Genomic DNA, 27,401 nt, shown 5'->3' with positions numbered 1-27,401 from the left:
TGTTACCAATTTTGAACACTTGTGCTGCATCTATATTAGGTCTGCTAAAGGACATTAGTGCGAGAAATTAAGCATAAGTAATTAATGAAAATGCCACATAGCAGTGTGCACGTTCCACTTACATATGTACAGTATAATTACTGTCGTGGAAATTAGACAACACTCGCAGATTCGTCCTCTGAGGTGAAAAAGGTTTATTACAGAAAGATGGTTAATACAGGATAGAATAAAGCAGGATAGAATAATGAAAGCACTCTGAGGCGCTTGGGCTGAACAACTAGTATATATATGAAATGCAGAGCATGATACACTTCTGTGTACCGATAAGAAGCGGTTTGAGGCAGTTCAAACAGGCTTTGTTTCAGGGTCTTAGAAGATGTGCAGATGAACCTTGAACAGAAAAACATGTTTGTGTATCTCCATGCAGATAAACATTCTGTACTAATCTAAGTGACATGACATGGCCTTCTTAGGCATTATCCTTTGCTGAGAATGAACAGAACAAGACCAAAACTGTTATAAAATAAAAATGAATAATTTCCCTCACATTACACATGGCACCAAATGAATGGAGACAGGGAATCTTGAATAACAAACAACCTCTGTCCATCTTTACTTCTGAAAGACTCTGCCTCTCCAAGATACTTTTTTTTATACCCAATCATGTTACTGGCCAGTTGCCAATTAACCTCCAGCTGTTTCTTTTTAGTAAAACTTACTTTTCCAGCCGTTTCCAGCCTAGATGGTACATTTATTTGCTGTGCATAATTACACAAGAAAACTAAAATAGCTAACTGAAAGTATCTGGCTACTCAGCTTTAAAACCTGTTGCAAATTTGACAGCTTTGAATAAGTCATGAATGGCCAGTGTGACTGGCCAGTCCTTCTCATTCTGCACCTCTGAAACAAAGTGTCATAGACATAATAAATGTCTCAGCCCCAAACTTCCCAGTCTCAGATCTGTGTTGATTGCCTGGAGAAGGGAGGGGGTGTCAGGCTTGTTATTAAAGGAATTCAAGCGTACTGGATAGTAAAGCTCACTGAAGAGTGGGTATTTTTAAACCACTCTGCTTTTCTTCCAAGAAAGTAACAAATGGCTGCTACTTACCTGCCACAATTACAGCATGCCAAAGCTCCCTGCATGGAAAAAAGTGACAGGGGCTTTACAAAGCAAATAAAATTGAATGTCAACACAAAAAACTCACTTTACTATGACATTTCATTAAGAGAGAGAGAGACACACACAAATGAAACAAAAGTTTAATCCAGCACTTTATCTTGCCTTGTGATGTTCCTTGAAAATGAACAGGTGTTTTTTTTTTTTTTTCCTTTCATGACAGGTTATCCAGGTGCATGTTTTTGACAGCAGATTGTTGGAATACATCTGATAACCAGACCTTTTTTTTTGCAGACAGGAGGTCAGAAACAAAATGGGATTTAGTCTGCATTATTTACTTATCACACTCCTTTGGAAAATTACCAGTGACGCCAAGATATTTTGCTCCTTAAAAGCTGCATTGTAGCTTGAGATCAAAGTCATCTTTGGTCTGGTGTTCTTTGAGTGATATGTGGATAGCAAACATTTTCTTTTCATTTTGGATCAACACTCTTGAGATTGATTAGATTCAGACAAAAATAGTCTTGTGACTAAGAAAGTTAATCCTTGCCAATAGAGCTCGAATTTTGATAATAGCACTGGGTTTTGAATGCCAGCCAGCTGAAACAGACAGCCAGTGAGTGCACTGCCTCTTTTCTTTAGTTCTGCTAGTGCTAGTGTGTACACCGCACACTCACCAGAAATTACTCATCCTTTGCTTTGTGTCTTCAGAGAACAGTGGGTGCATACTACATCGTGACTTAAAGTTGGAAGTGATCATGATGGCTAACTTGAGGAGGCGGAATTTGGTCTCAACATTTCTATCACAGAGAAATCTAAGAAAAGTAGAAGTCAAAAAGTTCATCCACTGCTAATAATGAAATCTAGCACACAGCCTACACAGGCTCAAGATTTTTTTTTACATATGTTGTTTATGAAATATGCAAATGACCTTAACTGTCATTACTAACAAGCTTTGTAATTATGTTTAGATGTATTGGTTGTTTATGCCATATCTTGCCTTGTATTGAATTCAAAATCTGATTTTGCTAAAAAGTAGATTCATTCAATTATGAGGAATTGCCCAAGGCCAGAATTTAAGCACACTCCATGGTATGAATGTGGAGGAATCAGACTAGTATCTCAAATCTATCATTTGCAGTCACTTGTGATTTTGTATTAATTTGATAGACTATATAAACTATTTTTAAGCTGTGTTTTGTTTCTTGTGCTTGTAAAATGTGTTATAGTAATGAGAATTGTTATATGACCTTAAATCAGTATTATCCGAAAACATAAAAAAGTACAATATGTATACATTTGTATATACAATACGCAGATTTTTATATACAAATGTATACATGTTGTATAGCCTTTCCAGTAAAGGTGTGAATGTGGAGGTGGATAAGGACTACAAATATCTGGGATGCAAACAGAGTGAATAAGATCATCAAAAAGACCAGATCTGTTATTGAGGTGGAACTTGACTCCTTGGAGAAGGAGTCAGAGAGAAGGATGCTGCACAAACTACTAGACATCCTGGACAATGGCTCTCACCCACTACACAGCACATTAGAAGAGTATAGAAGCGACTTCAGTGGGAGGATGAGACCAACAAGGTGCTCCACAGAAGGTCATAGGAATTCATTCCTCTCAATCTCTGTCAGACTCCATTCCATTTTCTCATTTCCCAGTTTGCCAAATGAGCTATTTTACTAAAAGCAATTATGCTGACTGGCTGATTAAGTGACAGAGTGACTTACTGATGAACTAACTTACGGACAGACTGAGGTAGTGACTGATTGATTCCCATTGTTGAAATGCATATGTGTGGGACATTCATACAATTGGTGGCAGTATACAATTAAAACATGGACCAGCTGTCCTGTGATTTACTGTCTGACTTAATGTCTGATTGTAATAATTTTATGTTTCTTCTGTTTCTGTAACTATATAGAGCAACTGTTTGATAAATTTCCCAATAGATTTAATAAAGTCTTATCTTGTCTTGTCTTATATTGTTTAGCTGTATAAACTATATCTTATTTAAAAATTGCATTCTACATGTTCTTGTGATAATTACCTTTCTGGGTAAAAAATTAAATAAAACAAAAAATGGCAGTGAAATGGAAATGAAAAGCAGGGAAAGCCTGAATAGAGAAAACATGTTAGAGCGATTGCTGTCTTAATTGGCAGTAGCAAAAAATAGCTTATGGGAAAAGAGATGGATGGGTATCTATGTGTGTCAAAAATGCTGTGTCTTAAATGCCTGTCAGAAAGCCCATAATTAAAATCAGTATCCTACTCATCATGCACATAGAAACATGCAATAATACACTGTAATGGTAATACATACACTCATACACTTTATATCAAGTCTGTCTGCACTCTTCAGATATGGCAGAGAGTGGAACACAATCATATGCATGCTATAAAAACTGTCCAGTCCCATCTTTGAATGAAAGAGACAATATGTTTCTGAACTGTAGAAGTATTAAGAAATATTAAGAGAGGACAAATCATTAGCTGGGATGTCAGTTTTTATATTCTTCTTTGCCTGATGGACAAGTCACTCATAAGCCTGCTGATCAAGTGGGTTGCTGATATTTTTTCACTTATTTATTAACCAGATAAAAATAAATAAATCCGACCTCCTCTTTGCATATACTGCTGAGCAAAACTTTTCGTTTTATATGTACAGTATGTGGGCACATGGTAGCTTAGTGGTTAGCACGTTCACTTCACACCTCCAGGGTTTGGGGTTCGATTCCCGCCGCAGCCCTGTGTGCGCGGAATTTGCATGTTCTCTCTGTGCTGCGGGGGTTTCCTCTGGGTACTCCGGTTTCCTCCCCCAGTCCAAAGACATGCATGTCCAAAGTGTCTGTAGTGTATGAAAGAGTGCGTGAATGTGTATGTGATTGTGCCCTGCAATAGATTGGCACCCTGTCCAGAGTGTACCCCGCCTTGTGCCCAATGCTCCCATGCATAGGCTCCAGGTTCGCTGTGACCCTGTAGGATAAGCGGTATAGAAAATGGATGGATTGATGTGCATAGTACGTGAATTAAACATCATGATTAAATTGGTTGGTGATGTGACATACTTCAGTTCAGTCAGTGTACAATGTTTGAAAAAGTTTATGGGGAAAAAACATTAAATAAGTAAGGAATAAAACATAACAGTGTTCACCAACAGGGTGGTGTGATGTAACCTGATATGATTGGAGTGTTACTACAAGTGCTGGGTAAATTACTCAAAAAAAGTAGTCTACTACAGATTACTAATTACTACTTTAAAATTGTAATTTGATTTCATTACTGATTACTGCATGTAAAAAGTAATCAGATTACTAATTATTTTACTTTCAAAACCTATCAAACCTACACAAATACACTACAAAGTGAAACTCATAGTTCTTTCAGTAATTTTAGCGTGTGTCAGTGTATGACATGGTCAGAAAAAGTTGTATTTATCATAAAACTTGCCTCAGGTGTTGTCACTGTTTGTAGAACTACCAGACCGATAAAATATAAAACTTTTCTAACTTGGCTAATTTGGTGTCGCTAGCCAAGGGGAAGCACAACTAAGCTATCATTGTATGGTTTTAGCTGCTACAGTGCCATGCAAAGTACATTATCTTTCCTTATGCTCTGCTCATATCATGTTCACGTAAACTGGAACTCATATAGACATTTACACACTTTGTTTTCCTGCTCAGAATCACAGGATGTTACTGTCTGTTCTATTACCTTATAGTATTTATTATAAATCTAATATGTTATATGTAATTTCCCATTATAATTTCATATTACATTAGAATAGAATAGAATTTTCTATTGTAGCTCTGCTCTCAGAGCCTGTAAAAAACTACTGTAATTTAAATTGTTACACTCATTCTAAAATGGTATAGTTTCTATAGTAACAGCTCATTCACATGGACTTGTATGGTGGATGCACCACATAATCTAAGGCTAAAATAGTCTATTTTTAAATGGTATTTAACAAAGAAATATGTATAACATGGTGAAGCTTGGCGACTTTTTCTTTGTCTTTTTTTTTTTTTTTTTTTTTTTTACTATTTACGGAAGGATTCTCAGGTGTCAGAGCCTTATAGTTAGTATGGTTTCAAGGTCTTCAGGACAGAGGATTTTGCATTTTGTGCTTTCTTATTAACAGGACAAACTGCATTTTTTTTGTCTTTTAACCTTCAAAAGAGAGGAAAAAGATAGGCTGATTAGGGGGAAACTGCTTATAGCTGCTATAATGTAAGTGACAGGAAAGGGTATTTTACGTGTTTTACAGTTTGATTTGTGGAACTCAACAGCAGTTTTTTTTTAAAAAAAATTATTGTTGCAGATTTGTATTTTTGTTGTTTTGTAAAAAATAAAATACTGATTAATCATATCCTGAATTATAAGTAATAAACTATTTGCCCCCTAAACTTTTACAGACATCTAACTCATACTACTTTGAAAAAAAAATTGCAGCTTTGTCAGTGCATCTTCCACTGCCAGAAACTATTACTTACATGGCATCACTTTAATGGCATCATGCGGAGATCCTAATATCAACTTGCGTCACTAGCCATTTTAAAAGGATCTAAAAGCCAAGCAACATGATTATTTCCTTTGTAATGCTGCTGGGATTCAATGCCATTTCCACTTGCTTTTCATGTCACTGCAATAATTAATGTCTTTTCTTCAGTTGTGACATGTTTTACCATAAAAAGAATAGTCAGAATGGAAAAGATTCAGCCAATCATCACCTCCAGAAAGATCAAAGGTGATCTAAAATTACCTGTAAATACCGCAAGAGTCAGAAGACATTTGATCGAAGCTAAGCTATCAGCAACAAGCCCCCGTAAAGCACCACTGTTGAAAAAACGGCATGTGTAGAATTGGTTAAAATTTGCCAAGGAACACATCAATTGGCCCAAAGAGAAATGGCATAATATTCTGTGGACTGATGAGATTAAAATTGTGCTTTTTGGGTCTAGTGGTCATTGACAGTACATCAGGCGACCCCTGGGTACTGAATTCAAGCCACAGTACATTGTGAAGACAGTGAAGCATGGTGGCACAAAAATCATGGTATGGGGATGTTTTTCATACTACAGTGTTGGTCCTATTTCTTGTATACCAGGGATCATGAATAAGTTTGAATACATAAAAATACTTGAAGAGATAATGTTTCCATATGCTGGAGAGGAAATGCCCCTGAAATGGGTGTTTCAATAAGACAACGATCCCAAACACAATTGCTTAGAACAACATCTTGGTTCCAGACAAAAATGATTGAGGTAATGGAGTGGCCAGCTGTATCCCCTAACCTCAACCCCATTGAAAACTTGTGTGACATTAAAAATGCAGTTTCTGAAGCAAAACCCAAAAATATCATCTCATTCATTCATGCTGGGCTGAAATACTTGTTTCTAGGTGCCAAAAGTTGGTTGACTCAATGAACTTTATTGATCTTGCATCTCAATTACATCTGGGCAGAGAACGTCAGGGTTACGCATGTAACCATGTAAACGCATGTAAAGGGATAGAAAAGTTTAGAGATTTTGAGAAAATATAGAGTAGAAATGAAGCGTTTTTTGTCACACAAACAACAGACATGCAGTCTCGCTGAAGATAGTAAGGTTGGTGGCGTGGTTCACAGGTGACATATATATATCATGAGGCGCGCTTAATTGCCACGTCACTTGATCATGGCAGGCCTATAAGAGGCATGATTTTACACAAGCTTCAGATACCGGTCACGCGCAAGGGCGCTTCCCATGCTGTTATGCTAAATGCAACGTCGAAGTTCCTTTTGAAAGGGAACTCATTGTTATACAACTAAACTCCTCATTAAAGAACTTCATGAAAAACATGTATTTTCATTCACTTATCTGTGTATCTACAGCTGAATTTATTACCAAATCAACAGAGAACACACTTGTAGTTTTGATGTTAGCATTTATTTTTAGTAAGTGCATTACTAAAATAAAATGCATTGCTTCATTATGCAGTGAATATTGAACTGTTTCGCCAACGTAAGTGTGTTTTAGTTTGCAACTGCACTCATTTGGAGAAATGTGCCAAATCATCTGAGAAACTGTAATGCTAAATTATTCCAAAAAGATATAGTTTAAACACATGTAGGTCATTATCAAAGAATTTGGTTAAATGAAAAAGAAACGGTGTCTTGATATGGATGTTCAAAGTATGCAATGTTATATGAGATATTCAAAGGAAAGTATACAACATGAGACATTTCATTTTAGATGTCCTTTAACATAACATGTACCACCATCTTTAACAAACATGCACTGTGAGATATAATTAGAAGTTAAGAGGCAGTCTCACTGCCAGAACATGGGTCACCAAAACCAAAAGACTATTAACACAACATCCATATAGCCTGTTAAAAGTTAACCACACATAAAAAAAGGTATAAATTGACATACATTTATTTTTTCAAAATTCAGATTACTTTTTGATATTTGCCAGTTTGCATACTAGACTCTAGTGCTTGTTCTTAATGCTCTTTTCCTCTCACCTCTGGAGTTAACTATATATAGTAGCTCCAGGGCTGCTCAAGTCTTATGTTCCAATACCAAGTTGCTTTCAAAATTCTATTTCTAATCTTAATTTAACACACTAATCCAGACTGATCCAGCTCTATACGGTTTTGGATATTGGATACAGTTCAGGCTAGATGGAGAAGAGTAGGCTTGGGTATGACTTGTATTGATTTTTTAGGAGGGTAGTACTTCATCATGAGAAAAAGTGGCTCTCTAGTCACACGCTAAGAATTTTCTCTGGTCATCATCTGCAAGGCCTGTAATGTAATAAATAATGCCTGTAACGATTCTGTGAAATGCATTCTCTGTGGGATTTGGGTCTAGGGTCTGATATGAAAGGGTTTAGGCACTTAGTGTAATCTAAGCAGCTAATGTGCTTTTGTGCTTTTATTTACTGGCAGCCATGCGTATTACATAAAACCATCTTTCACAGTTGAGGTGTGCTTTGAATTATTAACACTTAATTTTTTCCTCCCTAATACAGAGGGATGAAGCATAAATGAATGTTAGCCTTAGAGAATTTGGCTGTTATAAATGTGCATAGCCTCAAATTCAAATCCAAGTGAGCATATAAACTTAATTGTCTAAATTGTGACTTCACTGTATTTGTACTTGAAATAACTATACTGACTGAACTGTATTCTATTGAATGCTGAAAATGAAATGTTTCTTCCAAACCAAACCTACATTTGCTATTAAAAGCAAAAAGTGTTTTAATTAAGTATAAGTTAAGGGTTGTGCACACTTGTTTATCTTTTTTGCCCTAAAACCTTTCAACTTATTTTTCACTTGAATTTGTTTGGTTGATGATTTATCTTGGTTTCATTGTTTACATCACAAAAACCTGCAATTTTAACAGTTGTGTGGGTAGAATTTTTATATACACGGTAGATCAATTTTAAGACATCATTATATCTTACCTTGCCACCCATGTGCTGCTGCTGATTTGCATTGGAAATGCAATTACATGGTGCTTTCAAGAAAAGCTGTTGTGAGTCATAACTGATCAGTTGGGAATGGACACAAGAGGTTAGGCAGATAAGTAATGAAATTTCTGATCAGACTTTAGGACTTTAGGAAGGGTGATAAATACATCGATCTCTATTTTCTTATCACTCCAAAAGTTAATGGCTAAAAATATTACCATCAAAGAACAATTGCTAACATTTTTATAGACTGGGACAAATTGCCTTAGTGCTCCAAGACAAAATAAAATATGACATATTCAAAGGAGACTCTTCATCTATACTGTATTGTGCATGGGAACTGAAGGAAAGGAACATTTGTAAATAGTGACTAATGGAGGATTTACACAGCTATGTTATCTGTGATCTCATTTTTCAATGTAGACTTGCCCCTCAACCCCAGTTAATGGATATCCTTTTTCCCATACATCAGCCTTGCAGGGTTTGTGCTATAACAAAACACGCCACACACTGGAACTGAAGAGATAGTAACAGGTGACAGCAACAGATGAATATTTACTATGTTTTTTATTGCTATGTGCTCCCCATTACAACAAACAGCATCAGTAGTATACACTTCCATTAAAAAAAAAGACAGATAAACAGATGATGGCAAGATGTGACATGGCAAGAAACTGACATGCTAGTAAGAGCATTATTTAAGACTTACATGCAAAAGCAGGACTGGGGATATATAGAGATCTTTGTCATATACAGCAGATCTGTCTGAGGCTCAGGGATTGTCAATAAAAAAAACTAAAAAAACCTACAAATACTAAACTACTTGGGCTTAAAAAAAGCTTTGCATAGCATTAGCAGCAAAGTTGTCAAAGGCAGCAATTCAATGGCATTACACTGAAAACATTTTTTAAAAAAGTTTCAAGAATGTTACAATAGGTTTTTCTATCAAACTCATATCTACAACACCAACATTTTCCATGTTTGTCTTTGTTTTAGATGAAACCCTTTGATGACTCAAATCCACTAATTGACTGTAAGAACAGATTCGTCTAGAAATTAAGTTAACTACTTAGAAGCAGCTGTCAGATGTGTTGGGCTTTTACACTAAATGCTATTCTAAAACAGCTAGACTAGAGCCTTCTCACAACTAATTTAAAACTGGTTTCCCTTGTGTTCTTTTTTGTTATGGTGCTAAAATTTTTATGCTGCTTGGAGAAATTCAGCAAAACATGACTCAATATGCTGAAACTTGACTCAATAGGCTTGACTGACAAATTGTTGGCTCTTACCTGCTCGTGAAATAAGAGATGCTGGACATAAAAAACAGACAAGGAAGTCAATAAATACTCTAAAGTTCTTAATTCTATATACAACAGCTATACAGTAGTACACAGGCAAGCATGTGTGAACGGATTTTATATGTTTGCACTTCAATGACACCTACACTGGAGTTCCTTGCTATTGCAGTCAGATGCATTGTGGTTGAGACATTACCCCTGTTTAAAAATGAACATCTTTCCCTTGACATCTTGCAGACAACAGTGCGCCATTTACAACAGTGCATCACCTCACACAATGTGCTTTTCATAAAAAAAGATCTGTGTTAATTCTACCTCGGTGCCCTCAAAATGTAGCCTTTCACACCCTATGCACTGCGCTGGCACGTGATAGATGTCTACGGTGCGGCTCCACTAGCTTTTTGACATATAAATATGTCTCTACATTTAGCTCTCTTGCTGGTGAAATACATATTCAGCTTCAGAATAGAATACAGTACAAGATGAAAGAAATTCCAGAAAATGGTTGTTAAGACATTGCTTTGACATTAATCACTGATGTGCTTTATACAAGAGAAATATGATTAAATAAATTCCTTGATAGGGTTGGTGAGTAATGGCTTTATACTGGATGAGGTGTTTTGACAGGGAATAACTGATAATAGGGACAGCTCTTCAGTTACTGTCATTTTACCCATATACTTAAATCTTACAATAAAACTTTGCACCATGTTTTAGTACAAAATAATACTGACTATTACACATACAGTATTTACAGGAACATTCATAAATATTTATTCATTAAACAAACCCTTTGTGCTTGATTCTGAAATTCTACATAACTAGAAACATTTCTGATTACTGGCATCGCTACAGCATGAGCTAAATGTGCAAAACCTTGGAGGCTGCTGAGAAGGGACTTCTGACTAATTTTGAAACATCTTTGGTGCCTCATCCCCCCAAAAAACAACAGCAACAACAACAATAAAAAGAAAAAACCCAGAAAATGTGTAAATGTCTAGTGTGATTCTGAATAACCACTTGAGGGCATGACCTAGAAACCAAAAAGTGAACCAGCACTTTACTTCCCTAAACCTCTTCTAGGAATGATTTGAATGAAGACAAAGAATAAAGCTATATATATATATATATCTATGAAAAGTCCAGGAATGTAAAAAAAAATGGGTTAGTGTTTGCCTTCATCTTTCTACCTTGGAAATGTCTATGAGGCTATCTGTGTGCTGTGCTGTAGCGCTAGCGATGTTGTCATTGCGCTGCTTGTAGGTTGTCATGGCAGGCAGATTTCTAATGCTGGGTTTAGTGGCCTGCACCAGACGTTTTGGAGTTTTGCTCTCAGTGTTTGGTTTGAGAGCTGCACTGATTGAGGTTTGCTTGGCCGAGCCACTGGGTTGTTTTGGTGTTTGAAGGGGGTGGTTAAGGGTTTGACCGACTGAGGCTGAGAGGGTCTCGAGTAACTGTGAGGCTGAGCCAAATCGCACCTCCTCCTCGACCTCGGCAGCTTCAGTCAGGAGAGCAGAGAGAGTGCCGCTGCGTTTACTGCATGATTCACAGCATAGTTTGCTGTAGCCTGGGATGGAACAGTACCGAGCAAGGACCTCCATCTGACAGAATATGGACTTGTCTCCTCTACAAGGCTCATCTGTGACAGAAATACATTATTCAGGTTTACAATATACACCATTTCTTATTTGAAATTGTGTGTAATATTCTTCAATTGTGTAAACATTCATTACAATTCACATCCAGAGAAAAATGTGTTTAAGACCATGGAATCTTCATGCCATTAATGTTAAATGTATTAATCCATTTTTAAGGGTAGGTCTTTAACAGAAAATAGGGTTAGAAATGTACTCCTCATTGGCTGAGACTTTCCTGTACAGATGAAATGTAGCAATATGATTAGGGTCATTAGGGTTGCTTAGGTAGTTTTCCCAACCCCTTGAACAGTGGAGCATTTTGGATTTAAACATGTTTGTGCTCGTGCATCACCGTCATGCTCCTGCAGCACTGTCGGTATTCTGCTAAAGTTAGCGGCATGGCATTACATGTGTTTGACGTCATGTGCCATCGACTGGGAAACAGCTTATACTTCCGGATAGTAAAAAACCGCTAGTGTTTGAGATTGATATGTAAAATTTGAGATGATATGTAAAATACATACACTAAACGGTAGAGTATATAGAACATAGTGTAAATGTACAGTACGTCATTTGGGACACAACTTTAATTTTTACTCTCCGATGCGTGTTTTTGGAACAGAAGTACCGCAGTGAGTAAACGCACCCCATGTCTTGTGCAGACCAACTAATTGATAATGAGATTTGTTGACAACGATTTTCATAATTGACTATCATCCATTTTATTGATTAGTTGTTGCAGCTCTACATACAAGACATGGATAACATGAGGAAATACAAAACACAGTTTTAAAATGACGCAACACCTATATTACTGATGTGAAATTATAACTGCCCCTAAACTTAACTGGTTGTGCCACTTTTCGCAGCAACAACTGCAACCAAATGCTTCCAATAACTGGAGGCCTTCCATCACTGTGGAGGACTGTTGGCCCACTCCTCTTTGTGATTTGCTTTAAATTAGCCACACTGAAGGGCTTTCAAGCATTAAATGTTCATTTAAGATCCTGCCACAGCATCTCAACAGGGTTCAAGTCATGAATTCGACTCATCAGTTTACAGAGCATTATCCCAAAAGACTTGGGGGTCATCAAGGATTTTTTTTAGCAAATGTGAGACGAGCCTTTGGTTAGCATTTGGTATCATCATGAACGCTGATCTTATCCGAGGCAAGCAAGGCCTTCAGTTCCTTAAATGTTCATTTGGGTTCTTTTTGGGACTTCCTGGATGAATGGTCAATAATTTTGGTTTGGTTTTCGTTTTGAAATTTTGGTGGGCTAGCCACTTTTGGAAAGACTCACCACTCATCTAAGTTTTCTCCATTTGGCAATAATGGCTATAACTATGGTTTGCTAGAGTCCCAGAGCCTTAGACATGGTTTTGTAACCCTTTGTATACTGATATTTCAATAACTTTCTCATCTCTTCTGGAATTTCTTTTGATCACACTATAGTGTGATGTTGAGACCTGTTTTAGCCTACTTTACATTGCTGGACAGCTACTATTTAAGTGATATTTAGAGTCAGCAGGGCTGGTAGTAATCAAGCCTGGGTGTGTCTAGTCTAATTGGACCCAATTATCAATTAAATTTGGTTAGTAACTTGATTGAGTAACTAAGGGGGAAATTATTTTTTCTTACAGGGCACTGGATAACTCTTTTTCCTTCAATATTTGAAATTCTTGTTTATAAACTGTATACTGTCTTTACACAGGATGTCTTTGTCTTATACTAAATTTTGAAGATATGAAACAACTGAGTCTGACAAATATACAAAAAAAAAAAAGAAATCAGGAAGGGGGTAAAAAACATTTTCTAAATACTATAACAGTGTTGGCAGCTGAGAGATAACTGCATTTATGAATGGAAATCCAGTTCTGAATATAAATTATTCTACAATCAACTTTCCAGTTTCTTAAACAGTCTTACCAGCAGAGGTGGGTAGTAACGTGCTACATTTACCTGAGTAACTTTTTGAAAAAATTTACTTTTCAGAGTAGGTTTAACTGGCCATATTTTTAGTCTTATAAGTTCATTTTTAATCACAGAAATGTACTTTTACTTGGCTACATTCTGTGGCGTTCCTCTGTTACTGTTAAATGTTAATGAATATATGTAGTTTTAATAATCAGTGTATATCACATGCAAAGAGGTCACGAGTCTTGCGATATGCTGCAGTGGTCTGAATGTGGATGCAACAACTGCTCACTTTTTTATCTGCTCAATCCTGGAAGATAATGGCCGAAGAGGGGGAAGAAGCGAGCGTGTGTGTGTGTGTGTGTCTCTCTCTCTCAGACACACTCTCTCTACACACAATTTCTCTTTGTTCTGTTCCATAGTCTGGTCTTTTGTTCGCTGTTGTCTTTGTCTTGTGTTGTTAGCATGTTGTGAAAATACAGACAGTCAACCATTAGGAAAATGTGTGTTTTTTGGGGTGTGTGTGTTTTTGTGTTGAAAATGACAGGTTGATAAGCAGCTTCATCTTGAACCTGGGTTTTATATCACATAAACAGAGCAGATAGATTTTCAAGGAGAGGTGTGACTTCTGTAGTCACACCTCTTAGTCTGTCTGAGAGTACAGAGTACTGAGTAGTCACACATCTGAATCTGTCTGAGACTCAAGATTTTCCCTTCATTTTAATCAGATCCAAAGTAACTAGTAACTTGCTACATGAGTAGTCTTCTCATTGGTTACTTTATTACTCTTAATCGAGTAATTATTGACATTATTACTTTTACTGTTACTTGAGTATTTAATATAAGTAGTTTTACTTGTACTTGAGTACATTTTTGATGACTCTTTGGTACGGGAACAGGAGCTTCAAAGTGCACCACACAATTTACAAGTTTAGAGATTTAATGTGTTTTTTTTTCACAATTGCAAAAATATTGGTAAAGAGAAGAAAATTTGTAGTGAGGGCTTGCTATTGTGATGAAAGCTCAAGAGCAGGACTATATACAGTATAACCAGATGTGACAGCACAATAATTGTAAGAAATAATTTTTTTAGGTTAGCTTTTTCTTAATGGCTTTAAACATTTTATATTCAAGTCTGTTTTTTTGTTTTTGTTTGTTTTGTGTTTTTATCTGTGTTTTTTTTATTTTCTTGACATGTTCTTATTGTCTAAAGTGCCTTGAAAAGCTGCTTTAAAGGCGCTATATAAAAATAAAGTTTATTATTATTATTATTATTATTACTATTATTATTATTATTATTATTATTATTATTATTATAAAGGCTCCCCAGTGTGCAGCCATGTTAAATGTTCTCTAGCACTGTAGAGTAGAAAGAAGTTAAAAAATGCTATTCTAAAGCAATCCCCTTAACCTTGAAAACATTTTCCCTTGTGGCACAACACTGCTACCAGTCTGGCAGGGTGAAGGCTACATTGCTTTTGGTGTAAATGAAAAACTGATTGCATTTTATTTATACTACATTTTGCAGTTTTGTATTATTTAACTCTTCACCGATGGGAGTTGCTGAATGTTGATGAAACTCCTAGTATAAATAAACTTTTAGCTAAAATCTGGGCTAAACTTTAGGATAAACATCCCTTTCCAACTGTGAGTTGTCAACTAAATTCGAAAATCAACAGTCTCTTTTATTAATATGCAACTAATAGATGTTTAGTGTCATAATAATCTTCTATAACTATTTTACAATGGTCAGAAAATACAAAATTACACTGTATTAAATTGCAATCTTTAGAAAATATATTTATTTCTAGTTTTTATTTCTATTTCTAGTTTTTTATGGTTCATTCTACTTATTTTTACTTATTTGAATGCACTTGTGTATACTGTATATATCCTTCCATTCATCCTTCTATCCATGCATTCATCTATCCACCCTGTACCTCTCTTTCTTTCATTGTTATTAATGTGCAGTGGTTTGGCTTACCATTGCAGGGTCCTGGGCGACATGGCCTCTGTGACTCCGGTTTCTCACCAGCACATTGATCGATGATGCGGCATGTGACCTGGCGGTGTGCCACTCCTTCGCCACAGGTCACTGAGCACTGGCAGAGAGAATTACAATCACAATCAGAAACCTGATTTGTTTATACATAATATCCAGTAGATTTTAATAGGTATAGGCGGTTATAATTCTTTAATTTAATCTTAAATATATAGATCTGTGTTTTGGGTGTTTTCGAGAGTTACAGTGGATTTGCACAGTTGTTAGTACAGGGTGTGCACAGCATATATAGTATACGTTTAGCCACTGTGTGTAGAGCTAAATGCCACCATGTTACTGCTCTTAGAAGAGAGAGACATTAAAAAGTGTTGGAAGGTTGAAAAGGTTTGTAAGTGTAATGTGCTAGACAGGAAATGTCTAGTTCCCAGAGTTGATGGGATAAAGTGCTGAAAGGAAAAATATCTCTGTCTCCCCCTAGAACCATGCAAGTCAAAAAGAACAAGAGGTAAAAGCTGGCAGCCAATTCTTTTTACAGTCCAGAATCAAATGTCAGAAAAGAACAGATGCCCTAATGTCCTCAAAACAAAATAACTGGCTAGTGGTACATTGTTGAGCAGGATACTCATTGGCAGACACATTACTCCTTTCAGTTTGTGGCCAAAATCAATATGAGAAAATGAGCACTCTCTGAGCTGAAACAAAAAGCATTGTTCTGGCATCTCTTTAAGGCTCGACGTTGATTCAGCTGTAGAAATGAGGACTGGATTCCAGATATATTATTTAAATCAAAAGGCCAACATGTGACTTTTAACGGTTTCTTGCATACACATGCAACTAGATTCTTTAGTCAGAAAATCTATTTTTCTTATAGGATTTTTCTCTATATAGAATTACATGAAAGCATACCAACAGTCTATTCATTTTTAAGGACCTTTCCAAAACATGCCACACTAATTTCTATGCTTTTTAAACAAGAAATACTTGACCTGGCTAGCTTATTCAAAATCCTTATTTTACCAGTAAGCAACTAAATAAGTCCTTTTCGTAAACTGTCAAACACCCATGCACACTTGTTGAAGTTGTGACCTGTTCACAAATTCTTTCATCATTGTACATGTTTACTTGGCCTAACTACTTGCCCTAATCAGCAAAAGAAAGCCAATAACTGTGTGACTTGGCTTTCAGCTTGTGAACATGACTGAAGTCTGTTTATCCGAGCAGCTTACTACATCTAAGCTGAAATCACTAACACAAAATAAAGAACTGTGTGTGTTAACTTTAAAGTGCAAGGCTAGTAATGAACTCACATTACACAGATGTAGATTCATAAAATGTTGGAGAAAACTGGTAAATACGGAAATGACATATCTTTATGTAGATAAAAAGGCAGACCTCAGACCAGGCTCCAATCCTCCAGTTTGCAGGGCAGGGCACTCTGTTGCAGGGACGTCTGGTCTCGGGTTTCTCTCCACTGCAATACTTGCTGTGGATGGAGCGATTTGTGCCCTCATGCAGGAACTGAACACAGCGCACGGTGCGGATCTGGTAACCCAGGTTTCCGCATGTTTTGGTGCAGTGCTCCCATTCCTCAGCTATCCACCTTTGAAAAACAAGCAGAAGAATAATGTTTGTAATAATATTTTGGTTTTTCATAACAGTTCATTTTCTGCCAATTTTCTTATGATTATTTTAAACTATTGATTTTGATAACTATTCTAACAGCTGGTAACCACCCAGCAAGATTTGAGGATTCAATGACCAGGCACCTTATGTATAATGATGTTCATCAACGTATCCAAAATATAAAATGTTCCACAATCAGTCTTACCTGTTTATTAATTGCAAAAATCTTAAAATCATGTGCACGTGAACGGACTGTGACTTCATGAAGAGAACTACCGCAAATGCACTTGAATGGAGGGCACATGCAATGTAATGCTACTATAGTAATAATCTATAGGCGTGTAATGTAATGCTCTGTAATGTAATGTTCCTATAGTGATAATTTAAAGGAGTGTAATGTAATGCTCTTTAATGTAATGTTCCTATAGTAATAATCTATAGGAGTATAAAAAGACTCTTAACTTTCCACTCGACTGCACTAGCCATGCTTATATGCTTATCCACAGAAACACTAGACTGAAGACTGCAGGGAAGAAGACAGCCATATCACAGAGGCAGACAGATTATATTTTATATTCCAGAAATTGATGCAATGATTTTAAGAAGCATCTGACTGGCCAATTGTCATAATTAGAAGTTAATTGAGAGGGCACCTCAGGGCCTATGCCTTTTTGCCCTTAAGAAAATCAGAAAATCCATGTAACTCAGACTCCTCCTCATTAGGAACTGAATGTACCACAAGCATCTGTACAAGTAATTGTATGCAAATATAAAAATCTTGGAACCACACTGCATCAATCAGGAAGAACGCACAAATGAACTCCCAGGGATGAATGAACTTTTGATCTGAAAGGTCCAACCGGCCCCTAGGACAACAACAAAAGAACTGGTAAAGGAGTTGAATACATCAGGCACATTCACCATTAAGTGAGTCCTACATTGCCATGGCCTGAAAGGCTGTTGTGCAAGGAAGAAGCCCAACTGACATAAAAGATCCAGACTGAAATTTGCAGGTGATCATCAGGATGGTTGGCCATAATGATCAGCGCTATGTATGGGGGGAAAATGTGAAGACTTAATTCGAAGAACACCATCCCAACTGTGAAGCATGGGGGTGGAAGCATCATGTTGTGGGATGTTTTGCTGGAAAAGGGACTGCTGTACTTTGGAAAATAGATGGTATCATGAGCAAGGAGGATTATCCAGAAATACTGATACAACATCTCAATACATCAGACAGAAAGTTAAAACTTGGTCGCAACTGATCTTCCAGAAGGACAATGATCCTAAACATAGCTCCAAAGTTCTAATAAAATGGTTTAAAGACAACAAAGTTAAAGTATTGGAGTAGCCTCACAAAGCACTGACATACCCACTATAGAAATTTATAGACTGAATGAGCAAGGAAGCCCACAAACCTGACTGAGTTACACCAGTTCTGTGAGGAGGACCTTTTTATAATTAAAGTGCTACCAGGCACCTACAGATCTTTGAATGTGTTGATTTTCTGTATTCCAGTAGAGAGGAATAATGACCTCACCACTTGAGAATAGATAGTGTCAGTGTATCATCAGATTTTCTCTGCAGTATTTATACTTTCAGCTCACAGTTGGCTTCAGTCTTAAGTGTTAAACAAATCAAAACTAAGAAATCAATTTCAACAATAAGCCTTTATCATAGTGCCTTCCAGACAATTAAAAATGTAGATTTGGTCTAATGTGTCCAGACTAGTGGTGTCCAGACTCCACAAAGTGTGATCTACCAAGTGGCAGCAGGGTAGTGGCTTTGTATGCTTCTTTAGCATTTCCATACAAAAGGTTCCAGAACGAGATTAGTGCAGTTTGATTATAATGCCATAAGCTGTAGTAAAAATGCTGGAGGGTTTCCCTATTTTTTCATGAAAGATTTCTAAATTTAATTAATATTAGCCCTTAGCTTATATACTTGATCTGAAAGCTGAGTTCTTCCAGTTACACTTTTAAGGGTTTAGCAAAAGTCACTTTTAAAAATGGGTAGTTTTATTCTAAGTACATGTTAGAACAACTATGTAAATATACATATATTATATCAAATATTTATGTATTTATATAAAATATTTATATTAGCACATACATAAATAAAATGTTTTCCAAAAATATCATCAGTCATTAAATCATAAAATTAAACACAAAATATTGCCATCATTTTGGTGTTGCAAAACAAATTTAATAGCTCAACCACCTTGCTGTCAAAGCCAAATTAGAGACTGGATTTCATATACCCTCCAAAGTATTTATTAAAATATGCTGAAGCCTATATCCACAAAATGCATCTGTATTTTTTAAAATAAATATCTGTATCTGTTTAATGATCCAAATATATATCTGTATTCCGATTCAAACCGAAAAGAAATCACTGTCATTGTGGGTTATTGTGTGTATATTGATAGCCAAAATTTTTATTAAATCCCGTTAAAATTATATCTATAATACAGTAAAGTGCAGAAAAACTAAAGACGTCTTAATACTTTCTGAAGACACTGCATACACATAGAGTTATACACAGAACAATGTTGTAATAAAAAAGGCAGTTTAAAACTGGGGAAGCGGTTGTCTGAACAATCGAAGTCAAATTGAAAGCCGTGACATTTATTCTGATATAAAGTAGCACACAATCACACCCCATAGTCTAATGTCAGGCTTTTCAATAAATGAGACAGCTTGTAGAAAGATCCCAGGATATGTAAAGTATATGGCAAAAGACTAGCTGAGGATTTCTGTAGTTTCTCTTATATAAAAATAGGCTATAAGGTTATAGTTTTGAAGGTCAGAACTCACTTTCATTCATGGTATAAAGAGTAATTGTGGAAGGAAAGGGAAGGTTAGGAAATTAGAGTATTCTGACACTTTGTGCTAGAAAACCAGGCCACACACTGAAAAGAAAAGGGAAGAAAAGTCAAGGAGAAGTGCGGATATGGGAAGTTAGTGGGGTGGGATAAATTTGTCACAGAGCCCAAAGGGAGAGATTGGAATAGAGAGGAATATTTATGTGGTAGGTGCGCTTTAAAGTGTATTCTCCCAAATGTTTATTTCATAACTGCATTTTATCTAAGAAGCCTATTTTACAACGTAGAATTTTTTTTTTCTTATCCATTAATATTGTCTGACCTTAATATGCAACATGTTAGGTAATCTACAAGAGCAACAATTAGGTTCTACAGTAATCAAGCAAAAAAAAACAGAAAAATGGGGAAAACCACACATGCTCATGCATAAATTTATATACAGAGCAAAATTGCTCAGCCATGACATCACAATACTCTTCAAGTGATCTCATGCAAAAGTAACAAATGAATTATTTAACATTTTCTGGTCTAATTTCACTACAAATATAGGCTCTCTCTCAATCAATTCGACATAGACACACTAACATAAATCAAAGACCATGTAAATTCAATAAATACAATAAAACTTTATTTTAACATTGTGGTATTGTTCTAAACAAATTCCTCTGCAATTCTCATTTGTATAATCAACACTCTACCTACACTACGCTATACTCTAACACCTTATGTATCTTATAAAAAAGATCTTCAAGAGGTTCTTTGTATAGTTAGGGGTCCTATAAGGGTTCTAATTTGAAATCCTGTCTGATAGGAAAACACAACATTGTATGGTTTAAATTTGAAGGTTTCAGGATTCCCCTGTAGAGACAACCAGAATGATCCCTAAAGGTTTTCATTATAGTTTATTTATATTTGTTTTATTCATAGCTTAGAGCATCAGAATATAAATGGGAAATTCCTTAAAGTTAAGCATGACTCAAAGAGATCTTTGCAAGCTTGAAGACGTTCACATACTCCTATGTATCCAATTACCACTGGATAATTAGTGTAAAACTATACAAAGTACTGAGAAATAGTATTTTATATTCTGGTGACTTACTGTAATGTAATGTTGGGTGTCAAAAAACAAGATTGTTTTTTTCTGACTGTTAATGAGATCTACTCACTGTGGTTGTGTACAGTCTTGGAGATTACACATCCTGCGGATGGGTTTGGGCTTCTTACTGATGTCACAGTAGCTCCTGTGTGCCATCTTATTGTCCCCCTTTTTACGACATCCATATTTTGTGTATTGGAATCCTTAACTCAAGAAAACATTACATAAGAAAAGCCACTGGGGATGCTAAATCAGAATAAGGGTATGGGGATGGGGTTTCTAAGTGTAAAGTAAACGATGGAATTGTACAAATAGCTAGAGCTCCAGAATGCAGCTGCTAGAGTCCTAACTAGAACTAGAAGGTACGACCATATCACACCGATATTATCAATACTGCATTGGCTCCCAGTAAAATCTCGCATTAACTATAAAATACTTTTATTAACCTATAAAGCACTAAATGGTCTCGCGCCACAATATCTAAGCGACCTTTTGGTTTTATATAATCTGCCACGCCTACTTAGAACAAAAGATGCAGGCTATTTGACGGTACCTCGAATAGTGAAGGCTACAGCAGGGGGAAGAGCTTTCTCTTATAGAGCCCCACAGTTATGGAACAGTCTTCCTATTAGTGTTCGGGACTCAGACACAGTCTCAGTGTTTAAGTCTAGGCTTAAAACGTATTTGTTTACTCAAGCCTACCCTGACTAGATTCTGTTCTACTACTTCGCAGTCATAATTATCTTTTTTCTCCCTCTCTCCTTTCGCCGAGCCCCACATGAATTTATGGAGATACTAGAGATCCAGATCCTTTCTGCCTCTGGATGGAGCTCAAATCTTCTCTAATTCCAGACTGCTGGGACTACGGCTGCTCCTAAGGCCATACAGACTTCATATAAATCCATAATGAACTTTTTCCCACTATCTGTTGTTACCCAGATGAGGATGGGTTCCCTTCTGAGTCGGGTTCCTCTCAAGGTTTCTTCCTCTTAAAACATCTTAGGGAGTTTTTCCTTGCCACCGTCGCCACTCAGTGGCTTGCTCAGTTGGGATAAATTCGCACCTTTAATATCTGTATACCATGTTGATATTTCTGTAAAGCTGCTTTGAGACAATGTCTATTGTAAAAAGCGCTATACAAATAAAATTGAATTGAATTGAATTGAATAGAGATAAGAAAAATGGGTGGGCAAGTTATTACCTCCAGCACAAGGTCGTGAGCACTGGGACCAACTTTTTAAAGCCCACTCATACGTGTCCTCCTGAATGACATTGTTGTTGTTTATTGGGACAGAGTCCTCGTGGATGATGTATCTATACATCAATGATGATCTTGTCTCATTGTCTTTTGGTATAATCTAGCAAAGGAAAGGACACACACACACAAATCAAATAAATAAATATATAAATAATAAAAATCATAAGCAACAGGGCATTGACCTTTACTGAACTTTACATATCAGAGGATGTTAATATTCAAACATAGAGGAATATGAATGAAATCAATATGTAAGTACCAGTAGACAAATCAACTACACATGACTTACAATAGCTACATTCATTCCAATTTAACTTTTACATGTTACAAATGAATATTCTAATATATAAGCTTTGCATAGTATACGTATTTATAGTCACAACTCCACTTTATTACACATAACTTTATTTAAGGACTTTAATGTTGTAAATTCTTTATATTTCGGAATTTCTTGAGTTAATACTGATGTCTGGTGAAAATTTCATGTGAATAGCCTCATTGTAAATATATTTACTGAAAACTGACAAATCCAATACTTATTAACTTACATAAGATACTCAATAAGAGAGACTCATAAATAAGTATGTACCGGACATGTATATACTATAATTAAATTACTAAACATATAATTTATTTGGGTTATGAAATTGCAATGGGTTAAATTGCAATTTAAAATGTTCATTAATCCAGATGAAATCTAATGGTTTCATACACCTTTTCTCAAGAGGCCACAAGACTAGTAGCATTCACTACATCATCTACATCTTTATCTATGTGACTCAAAAACAACCATACTTTCTGTTCCAGGCCTGGCAAGCTTTCTTGTGATACACATTTACTGATCATTCCCCAACTTCCAACTTGTCTAGGCTTGACTTGTCTCTGTTGTAATAGATAACCTGTCCTCATCCTCTCACCCAGAGTGACTCTGCTGTGGAGGAGTAAGCAGTAGCTCTCCAGCACCTCAATTACTCTGTCAGATGATGCTCACTCTTCCCTCTCTGTAAACTTCCACTCTATTTGCACTCCTGATCTCGAGAAGTGAACAAATGCCCAAGGGCCTGGCAGCACAGATTATAGAAACAAAAACTGCTTACAATTTAGGTTCAGATTTAACTGTGTGAAAACAGATGTTGGGGGAGGGATGCACACCCAAGAGAAACAGCTAAGTACTTTTAGATGAGAAGTTCCATGCATGTTATAAGCCAAACATTACTACAGAGCAAATTTTTACCACTTATCATGTAAAACTGTTCTGTAATGAATCAATGAATCTTCAAATGTTACATGGGCATTGGGGGAATGTGCTATTCTTCTATACTGTAGAACACTAAATTAACTGAAAAAAAATCTGCTCTTTATTGAAATTAACAATAGACAGTTTCCATTTGTGAACTAAAGCAATCTCTTCTCTATCAGCTATATTCAAAAATGTACACCATACGTTTTGTACACCATGTTTTCTATACAAGTAATTCGCTCTTCATGATACCACTCCTAAATATTGTAATTCACCAGGAAACAGTAATAAAACTGCTGTATACGCCGAAAATAAATCATAAAGAACCCACATTTGTTTGTCAAGAAATTTCAAAGAACAACCCAACCGACTTGCATCAAGAATCTATACCACTGATCAAGAAAAGGGGATGTGATGACACTTGCTTCCTAGCAACACTTCTCTGACTGAATACTCACTTCAGAAATTTTTAGCAGGAAGATAGAAAAGAGACTGAAGATTCCAAGGTCTATAAACACCAAAAGGAACTGTGCTCTTCCTTTGGTTCCAATTAGTATTGATACTTCCCTTTCATATAAAACCGTTATGATGTGTTCAGGATATATTCTTTCATTAATCTTCAACAACTGATTGATCCTGGTCATGGTCGCAGTGGGCTTGCATATTAATAAACCATATGGGAATAATAAACTCCTGATTAATTCATTTTCTAATAATAAGTTGAATTTGAGGCCAAGCCTAGTCCTAATCTATATGCCAGAACTACCATTAAAATATATTTAAAATGTGAAGGAAGCTATTAAAGAATAACTATTTCAGACATTTGACCTTTCTGTGACTTTGATGCTGTTTGGATCAATTTCCAAATCTAATCAGTTCATCTGCTGGTTCATCTGCTGGATTTATAATTTCATATATAAATCCTACAAACATTCAACCACTCATTCTTGAGATCATGCTCAATCAATTTTTATTCTTGGGCAGACACAGGACACATGGATGGGTCGATAGCAAAGATTGTTGGTAGACAAAAATTTGTCTTGAGACATCACTCTAACGAGGATTTCAGATGGACGGACGAACAAACAAACGGACAACCCAAAAACATAATGCCTACCCTACTCAGTGGAAGTCGAAATTAAATAAAATTGTTTAAAAAAATAATTTAATATAATGTGTCAATATGTACAAAAAATCCAAATACCAGAACAATGACTGCATCATGTAATGGTCCCTCTGTGTGCAGAGTCTCAGCGTTGTCTTCAATGACATAATCCCACTCCACTCCGAGGTCAATAAAGCTGCGTGATGTCACCTCATCTCCTTTACCATTCAGGATGTAGTGTCCTGTGGCCTGGTTCTTGACCGCTGCAATCGATGATCAGTTACAAAACCTCAAATGTTACATTTGCAAGAAACTATTTGTGTTGACTGAGAGAGTGTGTGTTATGAGGGAGACAGATGTCAGATATACAGATGTCAGTGATATCATGCAAATATTTGTAGACAATCTACAATCTGTGAATAGAATAATATTACACACAATATACAAAAATCACATGAATATAAAGTCAGTATTGGTAGTAGTTCATTACTAGCACTATTTAAGTGTGTAGAAAAGATGGAGAGAAAATGAAATGACACAGTCATTCAGTAACACTGAGAGCTAGTGATGCAATCTGTGCCAAAAACCAGAGAAAGAATGAATGTGAATGGCAGAGAAGAATGTCAATTAATCACCATTGCTGTCAGACATTAAACATCACTGCCATGATACATTGCACTAGAACACTATATTATACTACTGAACATTCATTAGTATTAGTATGCTACCAATTCTATTAGCATTCTACTACATTGCTGATATACAGTCCCCTCCGAAACTATTGGAACAGCAAGGCCAATTTATTTGTTTTTGATGTAGACTTAACTCATTTAGGTTTGAGATTAAAAGATGAAAATGAGAAGAGACTTTCGAATTTCAGCATTTATTTCCTGGTATTTATATTTAGATGTGCTAAACGACATAGAACATAGCACATTATGTATCAGGTAGTAGGTGAGCACCTGACAGGTGTTTCATGTTACCCAGATGTGTCGTGTTAGATTGACTGTTTAAACAATAAATAGCTCTGAGTATCTACTCTTGATTTTAGCCTCGAGTTTCACCTGTGAAATCTGAGAAAAGGAATTTAAATCAGAGGCAGCGCACAAATAATGGGCATAGCCAATACAACAATTTGGAATGTTCTGATAAAAAAAGAAACCACTGGTGTACTGAGCAACAGACACCGAATGGGTCAGCCAAGGAAAACAGCAATAGCTGATGACAAAAACATCGGGAGAGCTGTGAAGAAAAACCCAAAAACAACAGTCAGTGACAACACCAACAACCTCCACAGGGCAGGGATGAAGGTATCACAATCATTTTGTCTGCCAATTTACAGAGAAATGCATCCAAATTAATCAGGAGGAACTTTATCATGCGGCAAGACAAAGAGCCAAAATACACTGCCAACTCAACATAAGACTTTATCAGAGGGAAAAGTGGAAGGTTTTAGACTGGCCAATCACCAGACCTCAACCCAATTGAGGAGCATTTCACCTCCTGAAGAGGAGACTTAAGGGAGAAACCTCCTAAAACATACAAAAACTGAACAAGGCTGTGTTAAAAGTCTCGAAAAGCATCACAAAAGAAGTTACCAACAATTTGGTGATGTCACTGAGTTGCATGCTTGATGCAGTTGCAAGCAAAGGACATGCAACCAAATATTACATGTTATTTACTTTCATTTACTTCAAGACTTATCTGTTATATGTATACTTTTGCTCGCCTAAAATTGGATGGTCTGATACAAGAGGTTCTGTGTTTTATGTTGTTTAACACATCTTGATTTAAACACCAGGAAACAATCAATGGGGAATTGAAATGCAATCTTCATTTATTTAAAATAATTATAGGATTAAAAGTCTAATAATCAAAATACAATTCCCTCTTTATTTGTGTGAAATTCCTGCTCACATATTATCTCACTGAACCTAGCATTTGTCACTGCCCATTCAACTTTTTTTTTATCGGAAGCTTTAGAAGGAAAACATATACACATTACTGTGGACTGAGCTCTGACAGAAAGATAATACATGATAATGAAATATATGGGTGCCAATTGGCCAAGTTTACTCTCTTGGACAGCAACGGATGGCTATGGCATCATCAGGATTTACACTCCTGACAATAGAGAGAACACTTTTATATGAGCCACTCAAAAGCCCACCACATGAAAAGTAATCATAATGTAGCATGAAACAAGGATATAGGTTCAAATTCATTCACTCATTCATTGACTCGGTATGTGTGAAAAGGTGAGCATGCATCTTATTTGCTGACCAAAAAGTTGTGAGGACAGCTGTCACTTACCAAGAATGTGAGGGGAGGCCTCATGTTCTTGGATGATCACATGTCTAGCCCCAGGGGGGATGAGGAACATCTTTAGGTAGCCTTTGCACCAGAGTGAAGCGGCAACAGAGACAAGATGTTCAGGTGGAAAAGATAGTAGAAGCAATTAATGAGCAGAGAGTTGAACATGTATGTTTTTTTCTTTGAAGAGGTGGACATCGCTTTGTTAGAAGGCATACTGTTTTGCTGGCTCTAGAAAGGGCAGTTTAGAGCCCTATACTACTGCAGCTTGTGTCATGTCCATCAAGCTGACTCACACAAAGCTTACTAAAGAAGGTTACTTGGGAATGTGACTATAGATTTGTCATTCAGACTTCATACAATACATTCGTCTTTTCTGCGTAAATCTTTCATTTATGCCTCACTAACACAAGCTCCACGTGCATTAATATCGGACTGAAGGAGATACCAAGGAATCCATGAGCTGTTGAGACGTTCCATTAATAATTACATAAACCCTTTG

At 36.3% G+C, this 27,401-nt stretch overlaps 1 protein-coding gene across 2 annotated transcripts in view; it reads right to left on the bottom strand.

Annotated features, from left to right (window-relative positions):
- Window positions 1-9,136: 9,136 nt before the first annotated feature.
- Window positions 9,137-27,401, bottom strand: part of adamts3 (ADAM metallopeptidase with thrombospondin type 1 motif, 3) — a 79,280-nt gene continuing 61,015 nt past the window's right edge. Inside the window, exons 16-22 of one of the 2 annotated variants that reach the window (XM_053653950.1) lie at window positions 26,900-26,980; window positions 24,686-24,849; window positions 22,185-22,341; window positions 21,054-21,186; window positions 16,833-17,040; window positions 15,423-15,540; window positions 9,137-11,525 (exon numbers count right to left, since the gene is read on the bottom strand). In XM_053653950.1, coding sequence (XP_053509925.1) covers window positions 11,065-11,525; window positions 15,423-15,540; window positions 16,833-17,040; window positions 21,054-21,186; window positions 22,185-22,341; window positions 24,686-24,849; window positions 26,900-26,980 — 1,322 coding nt within the window. In that variant the 3' untranslated portion in view covers window positions 9,137-11,064. Of the gene's footprint in view, window positions 11,526-13,605; window positions 13,890-15,422; window positions 15,541-16,832; window positions 17,041-21,053; window positions 21,187-22,184; window positions 22,342-24,685; window positions 24,850-26,899; window positions 26,981-27,401 lie in introns of those variants that run through there. The other variant, XM_053653951.1, reaches the window with a different exon arrangement.

This window comes from Ictalurus furcatus, chromosome 22 (genome assembly GCF_023375685.1).
Source record: "Ictalurus furcatus strain D&B chromosome 22, Billie_1.0, whole genome shotgun sequence".
Taxonomy (NCBI): Eukaryota; Metazoa; Chordata; class Actinopteri; order Siluriformes; family Ictaluridae; genus Ictalurus; species Ictalurus furcatus.
Note: the sequence above shows the minus strand (reverse complement) of the source record. Positions and strands in the feature narration are given on the sequence as shown.